Here is a 21,369-nt window from a genome sequence, read left to right on the forward strand (position 1 = left end):
TTTAAAACACAAGTGCAAAGTGACAAATTTCCTGTACACTTTACATGATTTTAATGTTTTATATTAACCTGATTTTTTTTTTTTTTTAGCTAAAACCTGCTATATCACATTCTAACTAGTTTACATACAGTCGTCAAGGACTTAATGCAGTTTTTACATTGGGCTGTTTTTGTTTCTGAGAAATGATTTAATAGGCGACTTCAGTGGTTGGGCTAACAAGGTTCAATTTAACATTAAATCTACAGGGGTCCAGAATTATACATACAAAGTGAGATATTTATAAATATCACCACTCTAATATCTGGATTCCGGTCCCAAAGCAAGTCCTGAAGACGCCACACATTAAGCAAACAACTCGGTCATGGAGAGATTTTTGACTAAAGAGTTTGCCAACAAATTGAAAACATATTTCAAAGGAAAACTCAAATGAATGTGATATTTATGTTCACGTTGAATTTATCCAAACTTTAGATTAGAGCTGTAGTTTTCCCTTTAAATAAAAATTCAGACTATTGTACACAGTTATTCAAGATACAGCTATATGAGTGCTGCAATGCAGGAGAGTTTCACTCTCTTTAAAGATGTACTAATTTGAGAAAGTAATATTCTCACCATAGCTTAAGCTGTGGTGAGCTTAAGCTCACCACAGCTTTTCAAGAGTTGAATTCAACTCTTGAATTCAAGAGTTGAATTCAACTCTTGAATTCAAGAGATTCAAGAGTTGAATCTCTTGAATCAACTCTTTTAAAAAAAAAAAAAAAAAAAAAAAAAACATCCTTTCAACTTGCTGGAAGCACAGCTGCAGCAAACCTAATTTCTCTACATCCACCTTTTTACTCTCTTTCAAGATTTCAAGATAAGTGCTTTTTCTTTCCTCCTCTCAGAGGCTCCATTGACTGGGTTTACATTCAGTCAAAATGGACTGATGGAGTAAACAAATGACAGCGAGTGATGCAAAGTTGCTCTCAGCTTGTGTAACACTTAATGTGAGCAGAAACATGTATGAAAATGCATAGAGCAATTAAATTAGAATTTAGTGCCACACAAAATTCACACAACATGAGACATAACACGACAACAGGAGATAGGTCTCAGTGTTTACATAATATATAAACCAGAACCACAACAGACCTAAATGACATTAATACTGTAAATGTATCATCTGCTTCCTATGTTTTAGAAAAAAAACACACCACCTTCTAAATGTGTATTAAGTGAATATATATATATATATATATATATATATATATATACTGTTCAAAAAAATAAAGGGAACACTTCAGTGTTCACTTAAGTGTTAAAGTGTTCCCTTTATTTTTTTTGAGCAGTGAGTGTGTATATATATATATATTCACTGACTTCACACTATAAAAACACACTTCCTTTGTTTGCATAACAACAGACCGGAAACTAAAAGTAAAAACATGCGTACAGACATTGTGCAGCAGAAAATGACATAACGTCTACAGAACAAGAGTTAGAATAATTTACCAAACTGGATCACTTCTACATAAAGTTCCCAGCCCAGGAGAGTGACTGCAAAAGTTGTGATCCGCCGGGTTTTCTGTACAAATTGGGAGACACAAGCGGGTGTATTTACCCGTGTACAGACTGTGCAGCCAGAGCAACAACTGAAAGAACTGCCCTCACATTACCTATAACCATGATAACGCCGAGAAATCATTAACTCTGGGAATGTTCATCTCTTTTTGTTGGCTCGTGATTACAGTCAAGTCAGCTGCATTCCAGATAAGGGCAAAACTAAAATCAGCATTTCCATCAGTTTACTGTCTATGAACAAATCTCTATCCCATCTTGTATAACAAACACCACAATGCGAATAAGTGTTCGCATGAAATTAAAGTCAAAGATAAACTGTGGGATTTTTATAAGAATTTACGTTTTAATAATCATTGGTGTATGCTGACCTTTAATCATAAAAAATACATTGAACTCATTTAATCATAGAGTTCACACTGTTAAAGACATATGTGAATAAAATTGTAGAGATGTTCTGTAAGTTAATTAGTTTTTTTTTGTATGTTTTCTGAGATAAAAAACAAAAGTTATACTTGTTTTGATCTTATGAGGCTGATATTCTACTGTGTCTGCTGTTAATCAGCAAAGACCAAAGAAATTTCTAAGCAAGTTTTCAGGAAGTTCATCTTTTTGTGTGCGACTCCAAAACACTTACAGAAATTAGAATTGCAGTGAATTGTGGTTCTTAAAAAGCATAGACTCAAGATAGTGAATACAAATGTACACCACATTTTTCAAAAACTTACAGGGGTAAAAAAAAAGCCCACAGGGAACACAGGGAGCCAGAGCAGAACAAAAACCATAAATCCAAGAAAAAAAGTCAGCAGGGAACACAGGGAAGAAACTGGGAAAATAACAGGAGGAACCAGCAAAGAGTGTGAGCAGGAGATGGGTTTAAATACTGTGAGGGTGACCGCTGGAACAAAAGACCTGGGCTGATGAGCTAATGGGTTGCAGGTGTGAGAGAGAAAGAGAGAGAGAGAGAGAGAGAGAGAGAGAGAGAATGGCACAGGGGGCGAGGGAGAGCACACAAGGAATTGGGAAATAAATCTAACACTAAAGAATAACTATACCTAAGAAACATGATTAAACTAGAGAAGCAAAGAATAACCACACACAAGAAACAAACATAGTGAAAAACAGAAACAAGATTGATCTAATAAAAAAAGAAACTAAGGAATACAAAATGATTAAACTAGAGTAAAAGAATCAAAACACCAATCAAACAACCCGAGATCCTAACAGTATCCTTGCAAAAATAGTATTAGCGTATGAGCCCTGGAGCACGCAACCTCTCTAAAAGAAGAAACTTAATGCAGTGTCAGTTATAAAGTCACCATCCAGAAAGTATTTTATTTTCTGTGTGTGACTGACATGTTGCTGTCCAGCTACTTATCAGTTTGACCAGGAACAAACTAAGAAGACTTCTTCACAAAGAAGATAAGCAGACCAGCATAACAATAATCTGGTTTTAGGTCAAATGTAACCATGTGGTTGCAGAAAGAACTTTTCCATCTATTTGACACTAGGTCTTTTTTAAAACATTGGTAGATTAAAGTCAATAGACAAAGCAAAATGCAAAGGATAATTAGCATTTTTCTTGCAAGTGATACTAAAGCAACATTTCTCCTTTGTCAGAGACTCAGACTTGAAGAAAAAACATGATAAATTCTCTTTAATGCATGCAAAAACTGGGGTCGGAAATTAGAACAATAGCTGAATCAAGAGTCACTATAATTAAGCCCTAGTGCAGATGTCCATGTTCCCTTACCTTGCAAAACATGTGCCAAGAGCCTTTTGTCACAGAGGGAAAAAAACAGTGAGGGCCTAAAGGATGAACAAACAAATGCCATGCTGGCAGAAAGGCTCCTGTTTAGTCTGCAGGAATAATGAAGTCAGATCAGTCACTATATCAGGAGCACAAAGTGATGGCTTGCAGGTCGGAGCAGAGAAACAACAAAAGGATAACATGTCAAGACAACATGCACACCGTCATCCCACCAAAACATGTTAGAAAATCAGTAGAACAATCCGTCTGCGCGAGTGGAGCTGTTACAGAAAAGCAGCAAAACTACAAAAAAATAAAAACGTTCTCCTCTGGCAACTTTTTTCTGATCAATGGCTGCTTTCTTCTCTGTCCGTCCCACAAAGATTAGGTTCTCTGACACACAGCCAAACATGTGAACCACAATTCTCCACTGGGAACGCAGCAGGAGAGAGAAAGGTCAGCATCATGCACTGTATGTGGTGTGAGGTTCTGAGTCGTCGTTGTCTGTCTTGTCAAGAGCTAATGAGAGGCAGCTCCTCTGGGACGTCTCTGGAGTCTAGGTAACACCAGTCTTGGGTTACACTCAGTGTGAGGGCAAGACTTTGAGCGAGAAGGCGGCTCACGTGATCTAATTCTGCTCTATTTTATACACGGCATTGAGAAAATATTCACGACCTTAAAGTTCCTTCACATTTTGTCATGCTACATTAAATTTCAATTTATTTTAAAGAATCTAAGATGAGCTAGAAGATGCCTAAAATTGCTAAGTGGAAGGAAAAAACAGCTTGATAGATCTAAATAAAATGTGCCACCGCAACTGCAAAATCTACTGAGGCATGGTCACCTACTTGCATCAGACAAGCAGCCAAGAGACGGAGGATCTGTTGACTAGACAACTGTTAGTCCTCAAATCTGGACTCTGGAGAAGTGGAAAGAAGAATATAAATGCTAAAAAAATAAAATAAATAAATAAAAAGTCCTGTTTGCAGTTTTCCCACAAGAAAAAGTAAAGATTTAAAAGAAGTTGTTTTCACTAACTTTGACTGCCTCAGTGTTTTTTTGTTCTAAGACCGCCAGCACTGAATTTCTTTCCACAGCGCATGTCTGTAATCACAGACATCGTTACTTTCTGCAGCAGCGCTCGTGAAGTCAAACGCTAGGAGTTAAACATTGACTTCCCTTGGACGGCCAGAGCGCCCCTGACTCCTACAATTCACTAGAAACAACGTTTTAGTGAATTGTAGGACAAACTCCGAAGCTCTGACGAAGGCATTTGACAACAGACTCGTTGACTGTGGAACAAAACTAGATTTGAATAAAAGATAATATAAAAAAAAGGTATAAAACATGAAAAAGGAAGCTCATACCTTCCGCTGCCTGGACTCTCCCTGTCCCGTAGAAACCCCAAACAAAAACCACTGTAGGAATCTAATTAAGAAGGCAGCATTATCACATGAGAACTAGCTGGCTAACTTAATTTACTGACTCTGGATTTGAAGCAAATGCGATTAGAGACACGGTGTAACCAGAGGGAGCCCACCTACGTAACATTTAAGTAAATCATTTCCCCTGCTAACACTATGCAGGATACTGCTGCTAGCATAATTGAGGGCTTAAAAATCCATTAATAAGCACAGACCATTGTCTAATTCCTGATAAATAGTTGCAATGTAAGCATGACGGTTTAATTGTAACTATAATTTGATTTCTCCAGAATACAGTGAGAGCAAACTTCTACATTTCAGCAGCACGAATATAAATATTCCACTTGCCTTTTATATGTTTGCAGAATGCTGGAGGACTCCCAGGTTGGCATCTTCTGAACACAAGTCCGCGGTGATAGTCAACTCAGTTATTTCAGAGAGCTGTGGGAACATCCGGGTTCGACCACCATGAAGTGATGCTCACGCGCTGAGCTTCCTCAGATTGTTTTACCGGGTCTCCTCTGGCAGCAAACTGTGCAAAAATATTATTAAGATAAACAGTACAACCCTTTTGGCAAACTTGTAGCTGCTTTCCACATTGAGCAACAATTACTACTGCGCTAAAGAGGGAAAAAAAGGAAAGAGAGCGGCACTCGTGTGTTTTCGTTTGGTATCAAAAGGTTTGTTTCGTCAAGGAACATACTGACAAGTGCTACGTCAGAGATAACACAATTTGCCAGGGTCATAATTTTGCATTGTTTTGGGGATATTTCAACAGTTCTGTTTTGGAAACTTATCTTTTTTTTCTCCCAGCTCATTTTTTTCTGTACTGATTTCTGATTGTTATTTATCACTGTCGTCTTGCAGCTAAGCTTCCAGTCAGGAAACATGACCAGGTTAATTGGTCTCCATAAAAAATAAACACCCTTATTTGTGTGTGAGGTTGTCTGTACTGTCTGTGTCCAGGCTGCACCTCCTGAGACAAGCACCAGGCACACTGCAAAGGTTAAAAAATAAACAAATTATTCCTACTTATTCTAAATTTTTCCAGCTGAAATGTGTTTTTCAAACTGCATAATGCACAAAAAAAAGTTTTCTACCATACTTCCGTGAGGCATATCGTGCATTAAATATTAGTCTGTGCCTGTTGATCAGTGCATCACCACTTCAGTCAAACGCTGTTTTTGCCAGTGTCCTGATTTCAATCTGTGTGGAGGGAGCTTAAAATTAGAATAGTTTAATAAAATGTAAGGAAAGAAAATTGATCAACAGTAAGATTTTATCTTAATATTATAGGATACGTGTGTCTCGTTTTTCTTCAGTGACAAATTTCTTGGTTGAACTGAAATAAGTTTGAGCGTAAAACTTTGGAAATCTTGACTGTTCTTGCTTATTCTTGCCTGCATTTTAATATTTATTGCAGCAGCTAGTGGAAGTCCTCTGGGCTGAATCCTGTGACAAAGTTAAAGTTGTTTGAGTATTTCTAAAGCTTACAGCTGCATTTGTTGACTGCAGAAATCTGTCAAGATACTAAGACTTTTACATTATCCTCTCGTTTTAAAAATCCACAATTTTAGAAAAAAAATCCCAAACTAACGAATCATTTTTTAAATGCGTTTCCTTCCACAATTACAAATCAAAGATCAGAGTCTAAAATTACTTTGATCCTGTATTGTGCATGAATATAATAAAACTCTAGACTAGCTGTTCTCAACGTGGGCGGTACACACTATTTCCAGATAAAAGGTTAAATAATATTGTTGAAATGTCATGGGTTTGTTGAGACCACATCTAGTACTGAGAATAAATATATCTTACAGACMATAACAGTAAATAACTTATCACTTATTTATGTTTTTAATTAGATTTGATATATTTATTTCTTCAATATTATTTTTCATGTCAGTGTTAATGTCATGAGGCTGATGACTCCATGACACTTTCAATTTGACTCATTAGGATTTGAACCAGATTTGTTCTTTGTAATTTCTGTCCAGTAAAACTATTAATCTATAAATCAATAAACAGGTATATAAAAAGATATAGTCCATGTTTCTGTCTCATATTTGTATGGCATTAAAAGGACCTGGAACTTTTATTTTTCCACTGAAAGCTCTGGTTTGAACAATAAATGCCATGTGGGTGAAATTTTATGGATGATACTCTGATGTCCCATTCTCCTGAAGGCAGCACAGAACTGCACCAACAGAAACTGACAAACACTGAAGAGAAGAAGAGCTATGATTAATGTAGTTACAGTTCTATCCATGTTTTAATGCTGCAGAGCTCAGTCTTTTTGCAAATAGTTCAAAGTTTAAACTGGCATGTTGAACATCTTTTATCTGGTCATTTTGTGGAATATTTAACAACTAGAAAATGGCACAAAATAAGAATATTATTTCCACTCTGATTGGCTGCTGCAAGGCCTACCAATTTTAACTTGAATGTTCATTGCATTTTTCGTAGAMRCCTGTGARAATAATTTCTATTCMCATGACTTTTTTGTTCTCTGGGAAATTATTTTTTATGATAAATACAGAAGCAAGCATAAAAATCCAAACATCTACAATAGTGATAGTAATATTAATGATAAAATAATGGTCAGTGCAAAGTAGCCTGCAAATTCTTTGGTGGGGGGCGGTGAGGGACCTGGATAAAGGCTAGGGGGGGCGCTGGCCCAAAAAAGGTTGAGAAACACTGGTCTAGACTAAATGAAATTGATGTATCCAGTTTACAGCACACAGAGCAGCAATCATGTCGAAACACAGTTTGATTCCATGAACATCTTATCACATTGTAAAATTTAGACGGGGGTGGAAATTTATGCTGCAATGATAAAACATTTGTCTACCGTGCACCTTTCACTGTGCTTACTACTGTGTTTAGAATGACAGCGGTGTAAATACAGAGTCATCAGTACTCACTGGGTTAAATGTCAATGGTAGGTGCTGTAAATGTGAGATAATCTTTTGTTTCCTCTCGATCCGATAGGGATTGTGGCAATACACGTTTATGAAGCTTTTGAAATCGACTTGAGTCATTAAATCCCTGCATCTATAAAGTTTTATCAAGCAGCTCAGGTAAATAAAGATAAAGGATGTCATTGATACGATATCTAATGTTCAGAGTGCTGTTGAATAAGAGTCCCACCCAAAAAAAAACAATGTTTTCTAGCAAAAGTAAAACTGGAGTGAAAGCAATTTATCAATAAAATATTCAGGCTTCGTTATTTGTAGATCAAAACATGGAAGCACTCAAGTTTGCATTCCTAAAACATCTGCACACATCTGGGTTTACAAATGACTCCAGTTCAAAAGTTTGCAGAAGTTTCTCCTGCTGGGTCTGGTTAATTAACATGAATATAGCATGAGGAATGTTAGGTTAAAGCAGTGGTTACAGAAAATGTTTTAGGTAAATTAAAAAAGTTAAATTCACATACTTTGAAGACATTTCAAGAGTTTAGTTCTGCTACATTTTGAAGACCTGCAGCTAACCAGTTTCTCAAAATCAAATTACACAATTTGATTTTGTAATTGTGTAAAATGGATTCTTAATACAGATCAGGAGGAAAGTACTGATCAGTTATACAAGTTGCAGAAATTAAAGATGCTGGGGGCAGAGGGTCATATTGGAAAGTTGAACTGAAGAAAAACACTAGAAAATCTGTTTTGAGAGGATTCAAAACCAAATCTCATTTAAAAGGCATGAACTTCAGCTGCAATCAGTACTTCAGGAGCCACCTCAGAGGATCATAGACTCTTTTTGAAGAAAAGTTTTCACAAATGGCTCATAGCTTCAAGACAAAAGGGATTATTTGCAGTTGGCAAAATGTTATGGCATGAAGAACATGTGTATGTTGTCTGCATTAAAGTGTTGAGTAATGCGTGAGAAGATGAATGCATAAAAAGTTACCTTTTATTATCATAATTAATGAACCAAGTTTTTCTTTAGACACCGATTCATAAAGACATTTAAAAAAAGCGAGACATGCTAAACACTAACAAGACCTAACAGAAAAGACAGCATTCTGATTGTATTCCTTGTTCTCTCACTTCCTTAATGCTTCCGATCCCAAAGATCAGAAAGTCAAAGTCTGAATGTTGACAAAAAAAATAAAAATGTAAAAAAAAAAATGCACATCTGCTGCAGGGACCAATTCATTTCAGGAATGTAACCAAAAGGTTTTATTTCATTGAAACATGTTCTGTTCTGGTAAAAAGCTCATTGTTCCTCTTTAAAAGGGCCCAATGCACAGAAAAGCATTTTAGTAAACTATGGAATGATTACAAACACGTTTGCATCCATGTAGAGCTGTAAAAGCACTCGTGGTTACATTTCATAATTCAACATTTCACCTGCGTGTAGACTTGCGTTAATTGTGTTAAAACTGTTTTCTGGACGCCATCACTAGCATAACCATTTACAAATCAGATGTTACAGACAGCAAAGACCAAAGTTTTGATGCTTAACAGTACATTAAGGGGAGAGAAAAAAAAAAGAAAAGAAAAGCTTGAATTCTACAGTAGTCCTTGTCCCTGGAGATGTGAATGTTTTGCTTGCAGCTCAGTATTTAATTGTCCACTGCTTGACAGTGGCATCGTGGGAGGTGGTGACTAGAGTGTGAGCGTCGATCCAGGCCAGGCTGCTGACATGGTGCAAACGGTGAGCATCTGCAGATAGTGTAAGAAAAACCCATTACAAAAAAGGCCAGCGTAACAAAGAAACATGCCGTCACAGTTTAGTAAATCTTTTCTTTAATTCAGTCCGATCAGTTATGGTAATAGCATCTTGATCCTGTGGGTTCTACAGAAAATCCTAGTTTTTGTGGTGTTTTAGCTCCATAATAAAGCCTTAAAAAAAAAAAACATGATTAAATCAATCTGACTAAAAATCAAAGAAGAATGCCCTTTTAGAGCCTGGAGGAAAAAACGCAAACTTTCTTCCATCTTTAGGGGAAAATCATTTTACACCCAGGTGAATATTTGTCCTGGGTCGGGTTTAATGCTGCAGGTCGGACAATAACTATATTCAAAACCAGAACAAACATCATTGGCTATTTTTCCAAGTTTTTCCAATTTTTTTAAAGTCTTAGTTCGAGGAATTCTGTATCAAACAGTTTTTAATTGGGGGGGGAAAAAAACTACAACAACAAAGTCCTGAACTTGAGTCATGACATTTAGACCTAGAACTTGCCAAAGTGCTCTAGTTTTGGCAACTAGAGCCAATAAAAGCAACTTGTGTTTTTATTCTGGTTGAAAGCAACTCTGAAGTAGTAATCTATGCTTTTCTAAATTTGCACTTTGATTACCATTTTTCCTCTTAAGTCAGCCTCCCATGCTGACCTTCAACCAGTGCCAATAATATGGCAAAAAAAAAAAAAAAAAAAAACACGAATTGGTACAATCAATGAGAAAATTGTGAGTTATTTTATTTACTCTTTGGTCGATTCATTTTATACTCGACTTGTCTTTGTGTTCCTTTTAGGTTTGGTTTTATAAATGCACACTGGTCTGTCTTGTTCGTTTTAAAAGGTGTTTAATGAATAAAGTGGTCTGCTGCAAGCCAGACTACAAATGCCTGCTTTATAAAAGTTATTTTTAAAGCTGTGAAAGTTTCTATAGGAACCTAATAAATGTTCCTTCAGTGACTACACGCAGCTTTATAGATACATGGAGAAACGTGTGAGCTTGCAGAATTTACTCTGCGGGTTATTTTGCTTGCCAAGCACTCCTTGTGCTATTCACAGGCTGGAGCCGCAAAACATCAAGGTAACATGACGCTATGCTATCATTTGTCATGCAAACTCAATTTATGATGCCAAATAATTTGCCTTTACACCTTTGACAAAGTTGTTGCAAGCAATAAGATCCGTAGTCTGACCATAAAAATCAGCTTTGTACTTGCAGAACATCTGAATACAAATTTGCGATTTAAACCAGCAGATTAAGACAAGGCCAATAACGTGGCACAACTAAATCACTGAAACACAGCTTGTAAAAAGTGCAGCAAGAAATCTGAGCAGAGTAATCATTTGAATTTTTATTTGTTTTGCAGTAAAATACGCAACAGTGGTTCCATTTAAGGAGCTGATCGTTTAATCCTTTAATGCAAAGCTAAACAGCAAATGTTCATATGTGTGCAAATAACTAGTTAAACCTCCGAATTAAAATAAGTGTGCAGCTTAAAGTTAGCAAAAAATATATATTTATTAAAACGGTATAAAAAAAATATTGCATGCATGCATGAGACTGGCATGCTTAGGTTTGCAGGTTTCTCACTAACCGGGAAGTTTGATCCTTGTGTCTGCATCACCAACGGTCCAGATGTAAACCATCATGTCCATCCCACCGGTTGCAAAGTGCTCATTGTCAGGTGACCAGGCCAGACTCACTGGTTTGGCATGATGCCCATAAAACTCATTTTTTACCTGGAGGGAGAAAAAAAAGCAGTATTTAAATTAACAACCCATACTGAAAGACTAACTCAGCTTTGCGGAATAAAACCAGTTTTACCGAGTAGCCGTCTGCCACAGAGTAGGCCGTAGCGACCTTCTTATCATCGATGACAGCCAAGTAGGCTCCATCACTGGAGTAGGCCATGTCAGTTATGGACCCTTTATTCTCGAGAGTTTTACCCTCGTCCTTCAGCGTGTTGCCTTGAATCGAGTAGAGGTGGACTTTTCCATCCTGTAGACGGGAAACATTTTAAAAAGTAATGACAAGATCTGATAAAAATGGTACGGTGATTAAAACCACACAAATCTAAAAGCATTCTCAGAAGCAGCAAAGCATCTTTTCTAAGAAGATTTCCACTCACGTTTCCACCAACCGCAGCAGTGGTGCCACCAGGATGGATGACCCCGACCTCTGCTTCGTAGCCAAGATTGTCCAATGTGAAGACTTTCTTCTTGTCCTTCAGCAAGACCAGCTAAGAAGAACAAAAATAAAATGTAATCACACTAGTCCTAAAGGTAACTAAAACAATGAGTTTGAAGGCAACCACAGCCAAAAGCAGAGGACATTACCTGACCGATGCACACAGCCAGAGTGAACCCTCCTGATACGGAGACACTCTTAGGCTGGGAGTCCATCTTCACCACATCAGAGGCACTGCAAAGCCAGCAGACAGGATTGTTAGAGGGAAACCGCTACACCCAACATTGTAACATTGGCGTACGAACATGATTCAAACAAGATGTGCGTTTCCCTTAAATGCATGCTACTGTCTGTATATGAAGATGCTAAAAACTGCAGGGGACCTTCTAAAAAAACAAAAAACTAAATTTTAGAATAACTTGAGGAAAAACAGTCCATACCTGTACTCTTTCTTGCTGAGGCTTGTGTAACGGAGCGTATCATCCATGCTGCACGTCACCAGGTCATTGGCTTCATCCGCCTGCATCTTGCTCACCTGGTTACTGTGGCCTTTACCTGAGAAACTGTCATTCTCACCAGTTTCTGCATCCCAGTAATGTGAAACAGGAGTTAAAGAAATCACATACTGATATTTTTGACCCTTTTTAAATAAAAGTCAATATGCATCCTGCAGTACACTTTAACCAAATCTCTGGTTCCCGTTTTGACAAACAGAAAAGATCTGCTTGCAAGTGACTTGATCTATAGTCCACATTACCAACAAGGAAGCATTTCAAGGAATAAGATGTAGTTGCTTAAGCCATCGTCATTGAAAGTATCAAATTAATCAAAGTGTGAAAATGCTTTGGAAAAGAGCGCTCAGATTTTACTTCCTGCATTGTGAAGGAAAGAAACAACTTTATATTTACCATAATCCTTTGAAAATAATTAACTTGCTTTGACCAAAACTGGCTATAATGTCTGCCATATTTAAATAATCAACAGCTGATTAGGCCAATAATGCATATTTCTGTCAAATCCACCTTAGTGAGCTACTAAAGTCTCCTAAAAGCAATCCAACAACTCAAACAGGAAATTTATGGGCAGATTAGTTAAGCCAGATTAGTTTTAAAATTTAATTCACAGCACGCTCATGTGAGTATATCCAAGTGGAAGAGCTGAAAGATGAAATGGAAAGGCAAAGTGGAAATTAACTGCAGTAGTGAAAAGCAGACTTTCTAGTGAGAAAAATGAACCGGCCTGAGCCAACATGAGTTACAGCTTCATGATGAATGTCAGTCTGAACACATCATCCAGTTGTACACAATTGGTTAAAAAAAAAAAAAAAACCTTTCAAATTCATTTGGCTTTGGAACTTGAAATAAAAACTAAGAATTAACAGCAGCTCTTAAATGTACAGTTTAGTGCTTTAAGAAGCCTCTTCAAACAACTTGTCACCAATGATTCACAAACTTGTTCAGACCAGTGAATTAGACCTTATTTAAAGAAAAGTATGAGTTCATGTTAACGTTTCACCATGAAGATTCATTCACAAGTTCATGTGGAAAGCTGGATTTCCAGATGAAACAGTCACAAACTACAACATGTGAACGCTGCCAGCACATTTCTTAAAAACTACAATTGTAAACTCTTAGAATACCTCGTATTAAACCAACTGCATTTCAAGATCTTCCGCCGAGATTAAAGTAAAATCTCTTATGACGCTGCAGAAACTCCCAATTTTGTTTACCGGAGTCACCTTCACGGACCATGTAAGGATATTGATGTGTCCATCATGACTCCCAGAGTAGATGTATGATCGACCGTCGCCTTTATGAACCGTCAGACACTGGATGGACTTTGTGTGACCCTGCAAACAGAGATCAACTTTAGAGCATACACTAAATTAACTTGGCACAAATTTACCCTGGAAGGTCACTCCAGAGTTTATGGAAAAGCTATGCACGCATTTCAGACTGGATCAGGCAGCTAAGTTCTTAAATTTGTTAAATTCGTTTTAACCACTCTGTGCAACAATTACTCAACTTGGATCAAGAGATCTATTAAAATCAACAGCTATTGGCAATATGGAGAAAACTCTTAGCCTCCTTGCTACCACTTACAGAATTGGCAATATAAATATATATATATATATATATATACACACACAACATTCATAAACTGCAGTCTGACCTTGATGGTGCGAATGGGCCGGTCAGGGTTGTTCTTGTCCAGGTAGTTGATGTATCCCGACAGAGAGATGCTGAGGAGGTGGTCCTTCTGCCACAAGCAGCCCAGCTGCTGGTCGCTCACGTCGGAGCCCATATTGAAGGTGGTGACGGCCGTTCCTGCGCCAACATCCCAGAGCTTCACGGTCTTATCCCCCGAGGCAGAGATCAGCTGGGAGCTGTCAGGGCTCCAGCTGAGCTGCATGACATGAAGCAGAGGTTAAGAAAAGACTATTTTTATTAAAAACAATGTTACTGTGGTCTGTCACTAGGAAAGCACAGTCATTGGGGCAGAGGGAATAACAAACATTGACTTTGAAGAGGAAGAGAGGCAGTCTTAGGAAACGTGCTCCATAATTTGACTAGGAAATGAGCTATTCATGTTTCAAATACTTTGTGTACAGCCTGGCAGGCCTGGAACATAAGCTCTGACAAAAAGCTTACACATCTAATCAAATTAAACCTGTCACCTGACTTGCATTAAAGTGCAGACATCGTGTTTCTCATTTTGTGTTGCTACAGTAGTTTGGTTCAAAATCTCAAGTACTTACAGCGTAGATTCCTCCTTTGTGCGCTTTTTCTCCACCCAGTGAGCCGACGCGTTCACCAGTTGTTCCATCGTAGACGAATATCTGCAGGTAAACAAGAAGTCAAAACATCCTTTTAATTTTTAAATCAAGTTTGAATTTTGTACAAGTCATTCTCTGAAGAACTCGGTTACAATTTAAGCTAGTTTAGAACAAAGAAAGTTGAGCTTAATATTTATATCAAGATAACTTATTAACAGCTAAACCATTTATTACTGCAAGCAAGTAGCAAAGCCTGAATAGGGGCCACATGGCTGGGAACTAACAGTTTTGTCTCCTTCAGGGCAGTAAAAATGTGATGGGTTATGTGAATCAGAACAAAAACTGGGGTTACTTTAAAAGAAAAATAATCAGAACCATAATTGATAAACTCTGGAATTCAACTTTTCATGACACCAGCCATCACAGACTACTAAACCAAATCAGTGTGGCAGCAGATCCCCCAGGTTTAAAACTACACATTAAAAAGGAAAATACCACAGAACTGCTTAGATTAAGAGTGGTTGTGTTCTCCAGATGCCTTTTTAATTCTCCTTACTCATTTCAGAAAACATCTTTGGCTCGACTTGCTCACTGGCCTGACCACTTCTTTAAAACTGCTCTGTCACACGTCTAAACTTCCTTCCTCAGTTTTATATGCAGAAACATGAGTATGTTTCACTTTAATTTTAAACTTTCAATTCTTTAACTATTTCCACAAGTTTGCACAAAGGTATAAATACCGGTTTAAGTTTAATAAAGCAGTCATGTTTGAAGTCAATTAAAATGTATTCTCTGCAAGATTTTACAGTTTGGCAAAATATCTATAGTGTAGTTTGATTAGATCAACTGCAGTACACTCCATGAAGCTTTTCTACAAGGGAGAAAAAAAAAAAAAAAAAAAAACCACAGTCTTGTACTTTGATTAGATGATGTTAGTATTCTGATTTGCCTTTGTGTAATTGCATACCCACAGTCTGCATTTTGCCACTGACCTGACCATCAGCTCCAGCTGTGACTAATCGACTTCCATCTGGAGAGAAACGAATGCAGTTGACGAACTGGCTGTGGTCCTGCAGTCACAGGGGAGACCGGAGTGGGAAGAAGAGAAAAGGGGAAAAAAAACAAACAAAAAAAACGACTTGTTACTTAAATAGCAAGTTGAACAAGGTTTAATGCACAAAAATATTTTGAAAAAATATTTAAAAATTCAAAAAATGGTGCCGTTTAAAGTGGGCTACATTACTTTGACTTTATGTACATAGTTAATACTTAGCCATTGAACTTGTAAGGAATAAGTCACAGAATGTGGACAAAAATAAATTTTTTCTCTCAAGTCCCCTTTACAAAAGCTCACTAACAATTTAAGAGTTCCGACTAGTAAAATTGATGGTTGAAATTAGACATTCATTTTGATCTTCCTTGATCAGTAACTAGATTGCTAATAATTTGAAATTCCCCATCTTTTTCTGATCTGTGAACACACTAATATATATACACACACACACTACAGAGCTGTGCTGACAAAATATATTCCGTCATCCTCACTGAAAGAGAAGCAAACATTTTTTTTCCGCAGCATCAGCGAGTCATTTCAAATTAAGTCAGAGGAAGCAGAGAACCAATTTTTAAAAAAGGAACTTATTTCCTTGAACATCTAGACAGGTCTGCTTTTTAGTTCCAGCTACACATTTTTCAGAAGGCCAAGTAGATTTACACACTGCAGAAACAAAATCTTACCAAATATTCTTGGTCTAGTTTCTAGTGCAAATATCTTATTAAATTTGAAATAAGACAAAAGTAACTTTCCAGCAAGATAGAGGCTCGTTAAGTAAATAAATCCTTAATAGTGATGAAAAACTGTTAGATCTATTGGCAGATAGATTAACTTGTAACATGAGAAAAATGTCTTGTTATATTGACACTTGCTGTCAATCTGTCATTTATGGATACAGACAATTAGCAATTAGTTTGTTGGAGTGTTTTTGCAAAGAGTCAGGAACAGCTATGCATTCTCATATGCGGTTGCAGGCAAGCATCATTCAAAACAATATGCATTTGTAAAATTGAATGAAGCCGTCTTTCTCATGGCAAGCAGGAAGTAGGTTCTTCCTTATTTAAGTTCACGTTTGCTGGTGAAAACTGGGGTTTCATATGACGGAATAGAAAATCCAAATTAGCTTCCTGTGGCTGGTGTTTAGACCGATAAGAAAACCATGGGAGGAGCGTGACTGGAAGACCAATTACCTGCATAATCTGAATTCAATACAGTTTAAGCAAATAACGCGTATATAATTTGGGGAAAAATGCAATTTAGATTGCAAATTTAAGACAGGGAATGTTTACTGAGAGAAAAGAAGACAGAATGCTGAAAGAAATGAGAGGCTTGAATTTATTAATTTGGCCAAACACGCCCCAAGCATTTGAGTGGGATGGTGGTTATATAATGTGGAAGCAGCTACACAAGGCAACACTGTTAAAAGCCAGCAGGGTGTGACAGCTTTGACATGAGTAAGCAGCACTAAATGACTGGCAGCTTAAAGTTATTGAAAGCATAAAACAAAGTCAACCGATCAGAATTCAGGTTGAGGACATTTCAGAAATTTGCCCATTTCTGGAGTTTAATGTAAAAAAGAAAAAAAAAAAACTCAATTACCCCAAATGCTGTGGTCAGCACAAATATTCCTTTACAAAAAAATTGAATTCAAATACTGAAGATTAAAAAAAAAAAAAACAATTAAAAAAAAGCCATACCCTTAGCGTGAATTTAAACTTGAAGGGAGGTCCCTCAAAGAAAGAGCCGCAGGTGTCGTCGCTGGCAGTGGCAAGGCGGTAGGGGCGTTTCTGTCTTATGTCTACACTGTTGATTAATTTTGCATGGCCAGAAACCTCTCCCACTGACGAGCCTGAATCCCACAAGAACACTGCACCAAACCTACAACAGGAGACAGACGCACTCAGCTTTTCTGGCTTGTGGGTCGCAGAACAGAGAGGTTGTTTGGCTGGATGGTTTCCATATTTTACACAACAGCATAACGGACATTTAGAGACATCTTTAACCATGTTTGATCGCATTATAAAATTCACAGATACAAAACTTTTGACTCTTACTTCTCTCGTCCGTCGCCTACAACCGCAATCCTCTTGCTGTCCTCTGTCCAGGCAATGTCCTTGACTTTCCCTGAAATGGGGGTGTACTCGTACTTGAGCATGTGTTCCTTCTGGGTGGTGTCCCAGATACGGATCTTCCCTGATACATCTGAGAGGCCGGAATAAGTTTTTGTTAAAAACAGCTAATTCACAGTACAAAATAGATTTGTAGGTAGAAGTGTCTAAAAGGGATCTATACCTCCAGATGCAATGTAGAAGCCACTGGGGGCGTACTTGGCGACAGTAACTTGATGAGCATGCTCAGTGTAAATGTCCGCAATTGCTGGATTCTTGAATTAAAAAACAAAATATCACATAGTTTGACAGTTGGACAGACGATGCTTCTTAATAAAAAGGTCGATCTAACCCACTGATAGAATGACAAGAACTTGCAATAAATGTGGTTTGATGAACAGAGGAAACTGATGTTATTTTTATTTTATTGTACCCCATTTAATACACACCGGGGTCAGTCTTGAGCAAAACCAAGTCAATACAAAAGTTACACTTATTTTGGTTAAACCAGTGTTCAAGAGCACCATCGGAAAGCAGAGTGATCAAACAGAGCAGGATTCTGGAGTACAAGCAACTGCAGCATCGCATTGTAGACAGAAAACAAACCAAGCTTAAAGATACTTCTGATTTACTTCACAGCGTACTGTAAACAGAAGATTGTGAATTGTTAAAACAAACCCACACAATGCACAAACCAACATCATTCATTAGTAAGGCTTAATGAGAAAAGCAATTACCTCGATGTTTCGTATGACGACACACTTGCCGTTGGTGTAGAGGAAGTTGTTTCCTTTGGGATCGCCACCAATTACTTTCGCAACTCCCCTCTCCATCTGGGGGAGGCTGGCAAAAACATGCTCTGAAGAAGAAAAATAAATAAATGTTACACGCTCACAAGAGATTGGTTGAGAACTTCCCCTTTGTGATCTTCATTTTATATTTCGGGAACTGTCTGCAACTGGAAAACGCTGGATTTGGAAATGCTGACAGCATTTTGGAAATCTTGGACTTCAGGGAAGGATCTACCTCATCCAGTGAATACATGCAGAAACTAGTGTTTTAGTATTGCTAACCACCAACAGAACTAGCTAAAGACAGTTTAAAATGTCTAGTTTGTCATTTTTAATATTAGTAAAACCCTTATGCACAGCCACCGCTATCCCACATAGTTTTAACCACACTATTCCCATTATAAATAACGGTTCACTTCAAGAAAATTATATTTTAATCCTATATTCTTTTATCCTCATAAAAAGAAAAGTTGAAAACTCACATCTAAAGCTTACTGTAGTACCCAACTTCACTCTAATAACTTGAAGATGGAGAATTATGGAATAAATGCATAAAAGTATAAAGCTGCTAGAGCGAGAATAAGTTTTAGACATATAGGAATACAAAAATCCGAGCTGTCTTAGTAAGATTCGATTGCATGTTTCAAGTTAGCACAGGGTTAAACCAAAACACGAGAAAGAAAATAAACACGTTTATCATACTATCTGAACAAGAAATGCCACCGTCAATAAAACTGCATTAATTTCTGATCAATTTTTGGTTGCTGTAACTAAATTAAAAGCTCGCAATGTCATAAATCAATAACCGGGCAGTGAAAGACCCATTGAGAATTATCGGATGTCAGCAACTGAGGACAGGCTGGTGCACCGATCAGATTTTCGCAAGCCACAATAACAATTTTAGATACGTTTCTTTTGGTTCGCACCAGTAAAATGTGACACTTGTGTGTGAAACGGTGTGTTGAAGCAGCCACGTCTCGTCTGACAGCTCCTGTCTGAACATGTCACAACAACACGACGTGAGCTGAACTATTTCCTATTTGTTTCGTTAAAGCTCCGCTAGCTGACGCTAACTTTTACTAAAACAAACCATTAGAGAGTGAAAACAGAGCCAGGATATTTTCCCAGCAAGCCACGGCAGTCAGACGTGACTTTAACTTGTTTTTCATTTTCATCTGGAAAAACTTAAATGTCAAAAAGAAAACCACAAGAATGGGCGAGGCTAGCTAGCTAGCTAGCCGGGAACTACCTGGACGACTAGCCGACACTGCACTCTAAATTTTGCTTCAAAGCATTATTTTTCGCTCAGTTTAACTCAGCTTTTGTCATAAGGCGGCGCAGACTTACTCAGTTCAAATGGCATTATTCCTGTTGGCCTTAAGCTTATCGTTAGTCTTTTCAATGAATGAATCTGTGGAGACAGAGACGCTCCTCCGGCTGAGTGCAATGCCCTGCCTAATCACACAAACACGGAAGCGGCCCCAGCTCTCGCTCTGCCTGGCTTTGCCCATATATGGTAAACTTAGATCATGCGCTGCAGCTGTCAGCCAGTAGCGGTGCGCTGCAGCGATTTGGATAAATTTCACCTAAATATGGTCTTTTAAGCTCCAGGGCAATTTATGACCAACGTTGATAAAGCAAAGGTGAAAGGTTATTCTCAATAGCAGCTTCCTGTGTCCTAATTTCTGTTCACAGAACATGTTTGTTGTAGGACACATTTATTTAATTATGTATTGTAGCAAACAAAGAAACCAACTCCTTTGAGAATCCAAGAGAGCAGAAAAACTCTTAACTACAAATTATTAATGATAAAAACCCGATTAAATTCATACACAACATAGTATGCGACAGAATTTTCCTGTCAAAAATGACTACCCAGAGCTAGGGAATATTGACATTGGATTACTGCGGGGAAAATTATCTAATTATCTAAATTTGCCAATAACAAAGAGCTTAACAATTGTCCTAGAGTTATATGCATCAACTACTTTTTCAGGAGAGGGTTTTTAAAATATATTATGTCATTCTGTCAGTAGAAAGCATCACCAGCCTGGAATAGGACTGGTAATCCCCCTGACCTATATGGGTTAGGATAATTTCAGAGTGAGGATCAACAGAAGCAAATATATTGTTACAATGATGATATTAAATTTTAAGTCAGTTTTGCTGTGACATATTCATCTTAAAAGATGGATAATAATAATCTTCTTTGTTAGGTCATCAAGCTCAATATGAAAATAATCTGTCATTTTTTTCACCTGTTTTCAGCTAAGAAGCCATGTGGGGGACACAGCAAACATGTGGAAGAAGTATCTAATCAAAGGAGACCCAAACTTAAGTGTTTTGGTCTCCATGTGAGGCGGAAAACCTTGCACATCTCCTGAACACTTCATTCAAGATGGAGGCAACATCATGGTGTGAGGAAGATTTTTTTTCAGGACAGAAATGGAAGCTGATCAGACCAACTCATCCATCTCCTGAGCTCTTTGAGTCTTCTGACTTAAGACTGAGGCCACTGATCGTTCTGCAGGACAGAAGCCCTAAATGTACAATCAGATCAACAATTGAATGATGTAGATCTGAGGCGCCAAAATCCTGTTCTGTTTATCTACCATCCTGCAACTTGTCGATTCTTCTCTTCTCCAAAACACCTGAATCAATATGACTGAATTCCCTCACCAGAGCCATACAGACCCATTACTTTAAGGTGGGTTTGACAAGATGAATCAAAACACTTGACAGATCCAGATAGACTTGGACGCTTCTGATGTAGATCATGTTCATGTGTGAGAACATCCCAGCATATACATTGGTTACGTATAACCTGAAGGCTTAGGTTTTATGTTCTCAGGCTGGCTCCCTAATATCTTCTCTATCAGAATGTCTTGGTCCTGGCTGGCAAGCTTCCCAGTGGAGAAGGAAATATTTGTTTCCAGCTTCCATACCATACCATACCATACCATACCATACCATACCATACCATACCATACCATACCATACCATACCATACCATACCATACCATACCATACCATA

General features: G+C 37.7%; 2 protein-coding genes across 7 annotated transcripts in view; both read right to left on the reverse strand.

The window, feature by feature from the left end:
• The window catches only part of slc2a9l2 (solute carrier family 2 member 9, like 2), a 121,214-nt gene extending 115,845 nt beyond the window's left edge, over positions 1-5,369 (reverse strand). For 2 of the 6 annotated variants that reach the window (XM_008409520.1, XM_008409514.1), the window contains exon 1: positions 1,492-1,587. The gene's annotated coding sequence lies outside the window, so the exon portion shown is untranslated. Of the gene's footprint in view, positions 1-1,491; positions 1,588-2,285; positions 2,406-3,310; positions 3,570-4,674; positions 4,698-5,079 lie in introns of those variants that run through there. The other 4 variants (XM_008409515.2, XM_008409518.2, XM_008409519.2 and 1 more) reach the window with 4 other exon arrangements.
• A 3,259-nt stretch (positions 5,370-8,628) lies between these two features.
• wdr1 (WD repeat domain 1) lies at positions 8,629-19,819 on the reverse strand. The gene is made up of 15 exons (XM_008409513.2): positions 19,683-19,819; positions 18,282-18,403; positions 17,729-17,819; positions 17,491-17,638; positions 17,134-17,314; positions 15,375-15,452; positions 14,365-14,445; positions 13,779-14,012; positions 13,368-13,455; positions 12,047-12,203; positions 11,756-11,840; positions 11,548-11,658; positions 11,244-11,417; positions 11,014-11,158; positions 8,629-9,401 (listed from the first exon to the last, which is right to left on the reverse strand). The coding sequence occupies exons 1-15, from the start codon at positions 19,696-19,698 to the stop codon at positions 9,295-9,297; spliced, it is 1,818 nt and encodes a 605-aa protein (XP_008407735.1). The 5' UTR covers positions 19,699-19,819; the 3' UTR covers positions 8,629-9,294.
• Positions 19,820-21,369: the final 1,550 nt, after the last annotated feature.

The sequence above is a fragment of the Poecilia reticulata genome, linkage group LG5, assembly GCF_000633615.1.
Source record: "Poecilia reticulata strain Guanapo linkage group LG5, Guppy_female_1.0+MT, whole genome shotgun sequence".
NCBI lineage: Eukaryota > Metazoa > Chordata > Actinopteri > Cyprinodontiformes > Poeciliidae > Poecilia > Poecilia reticulata.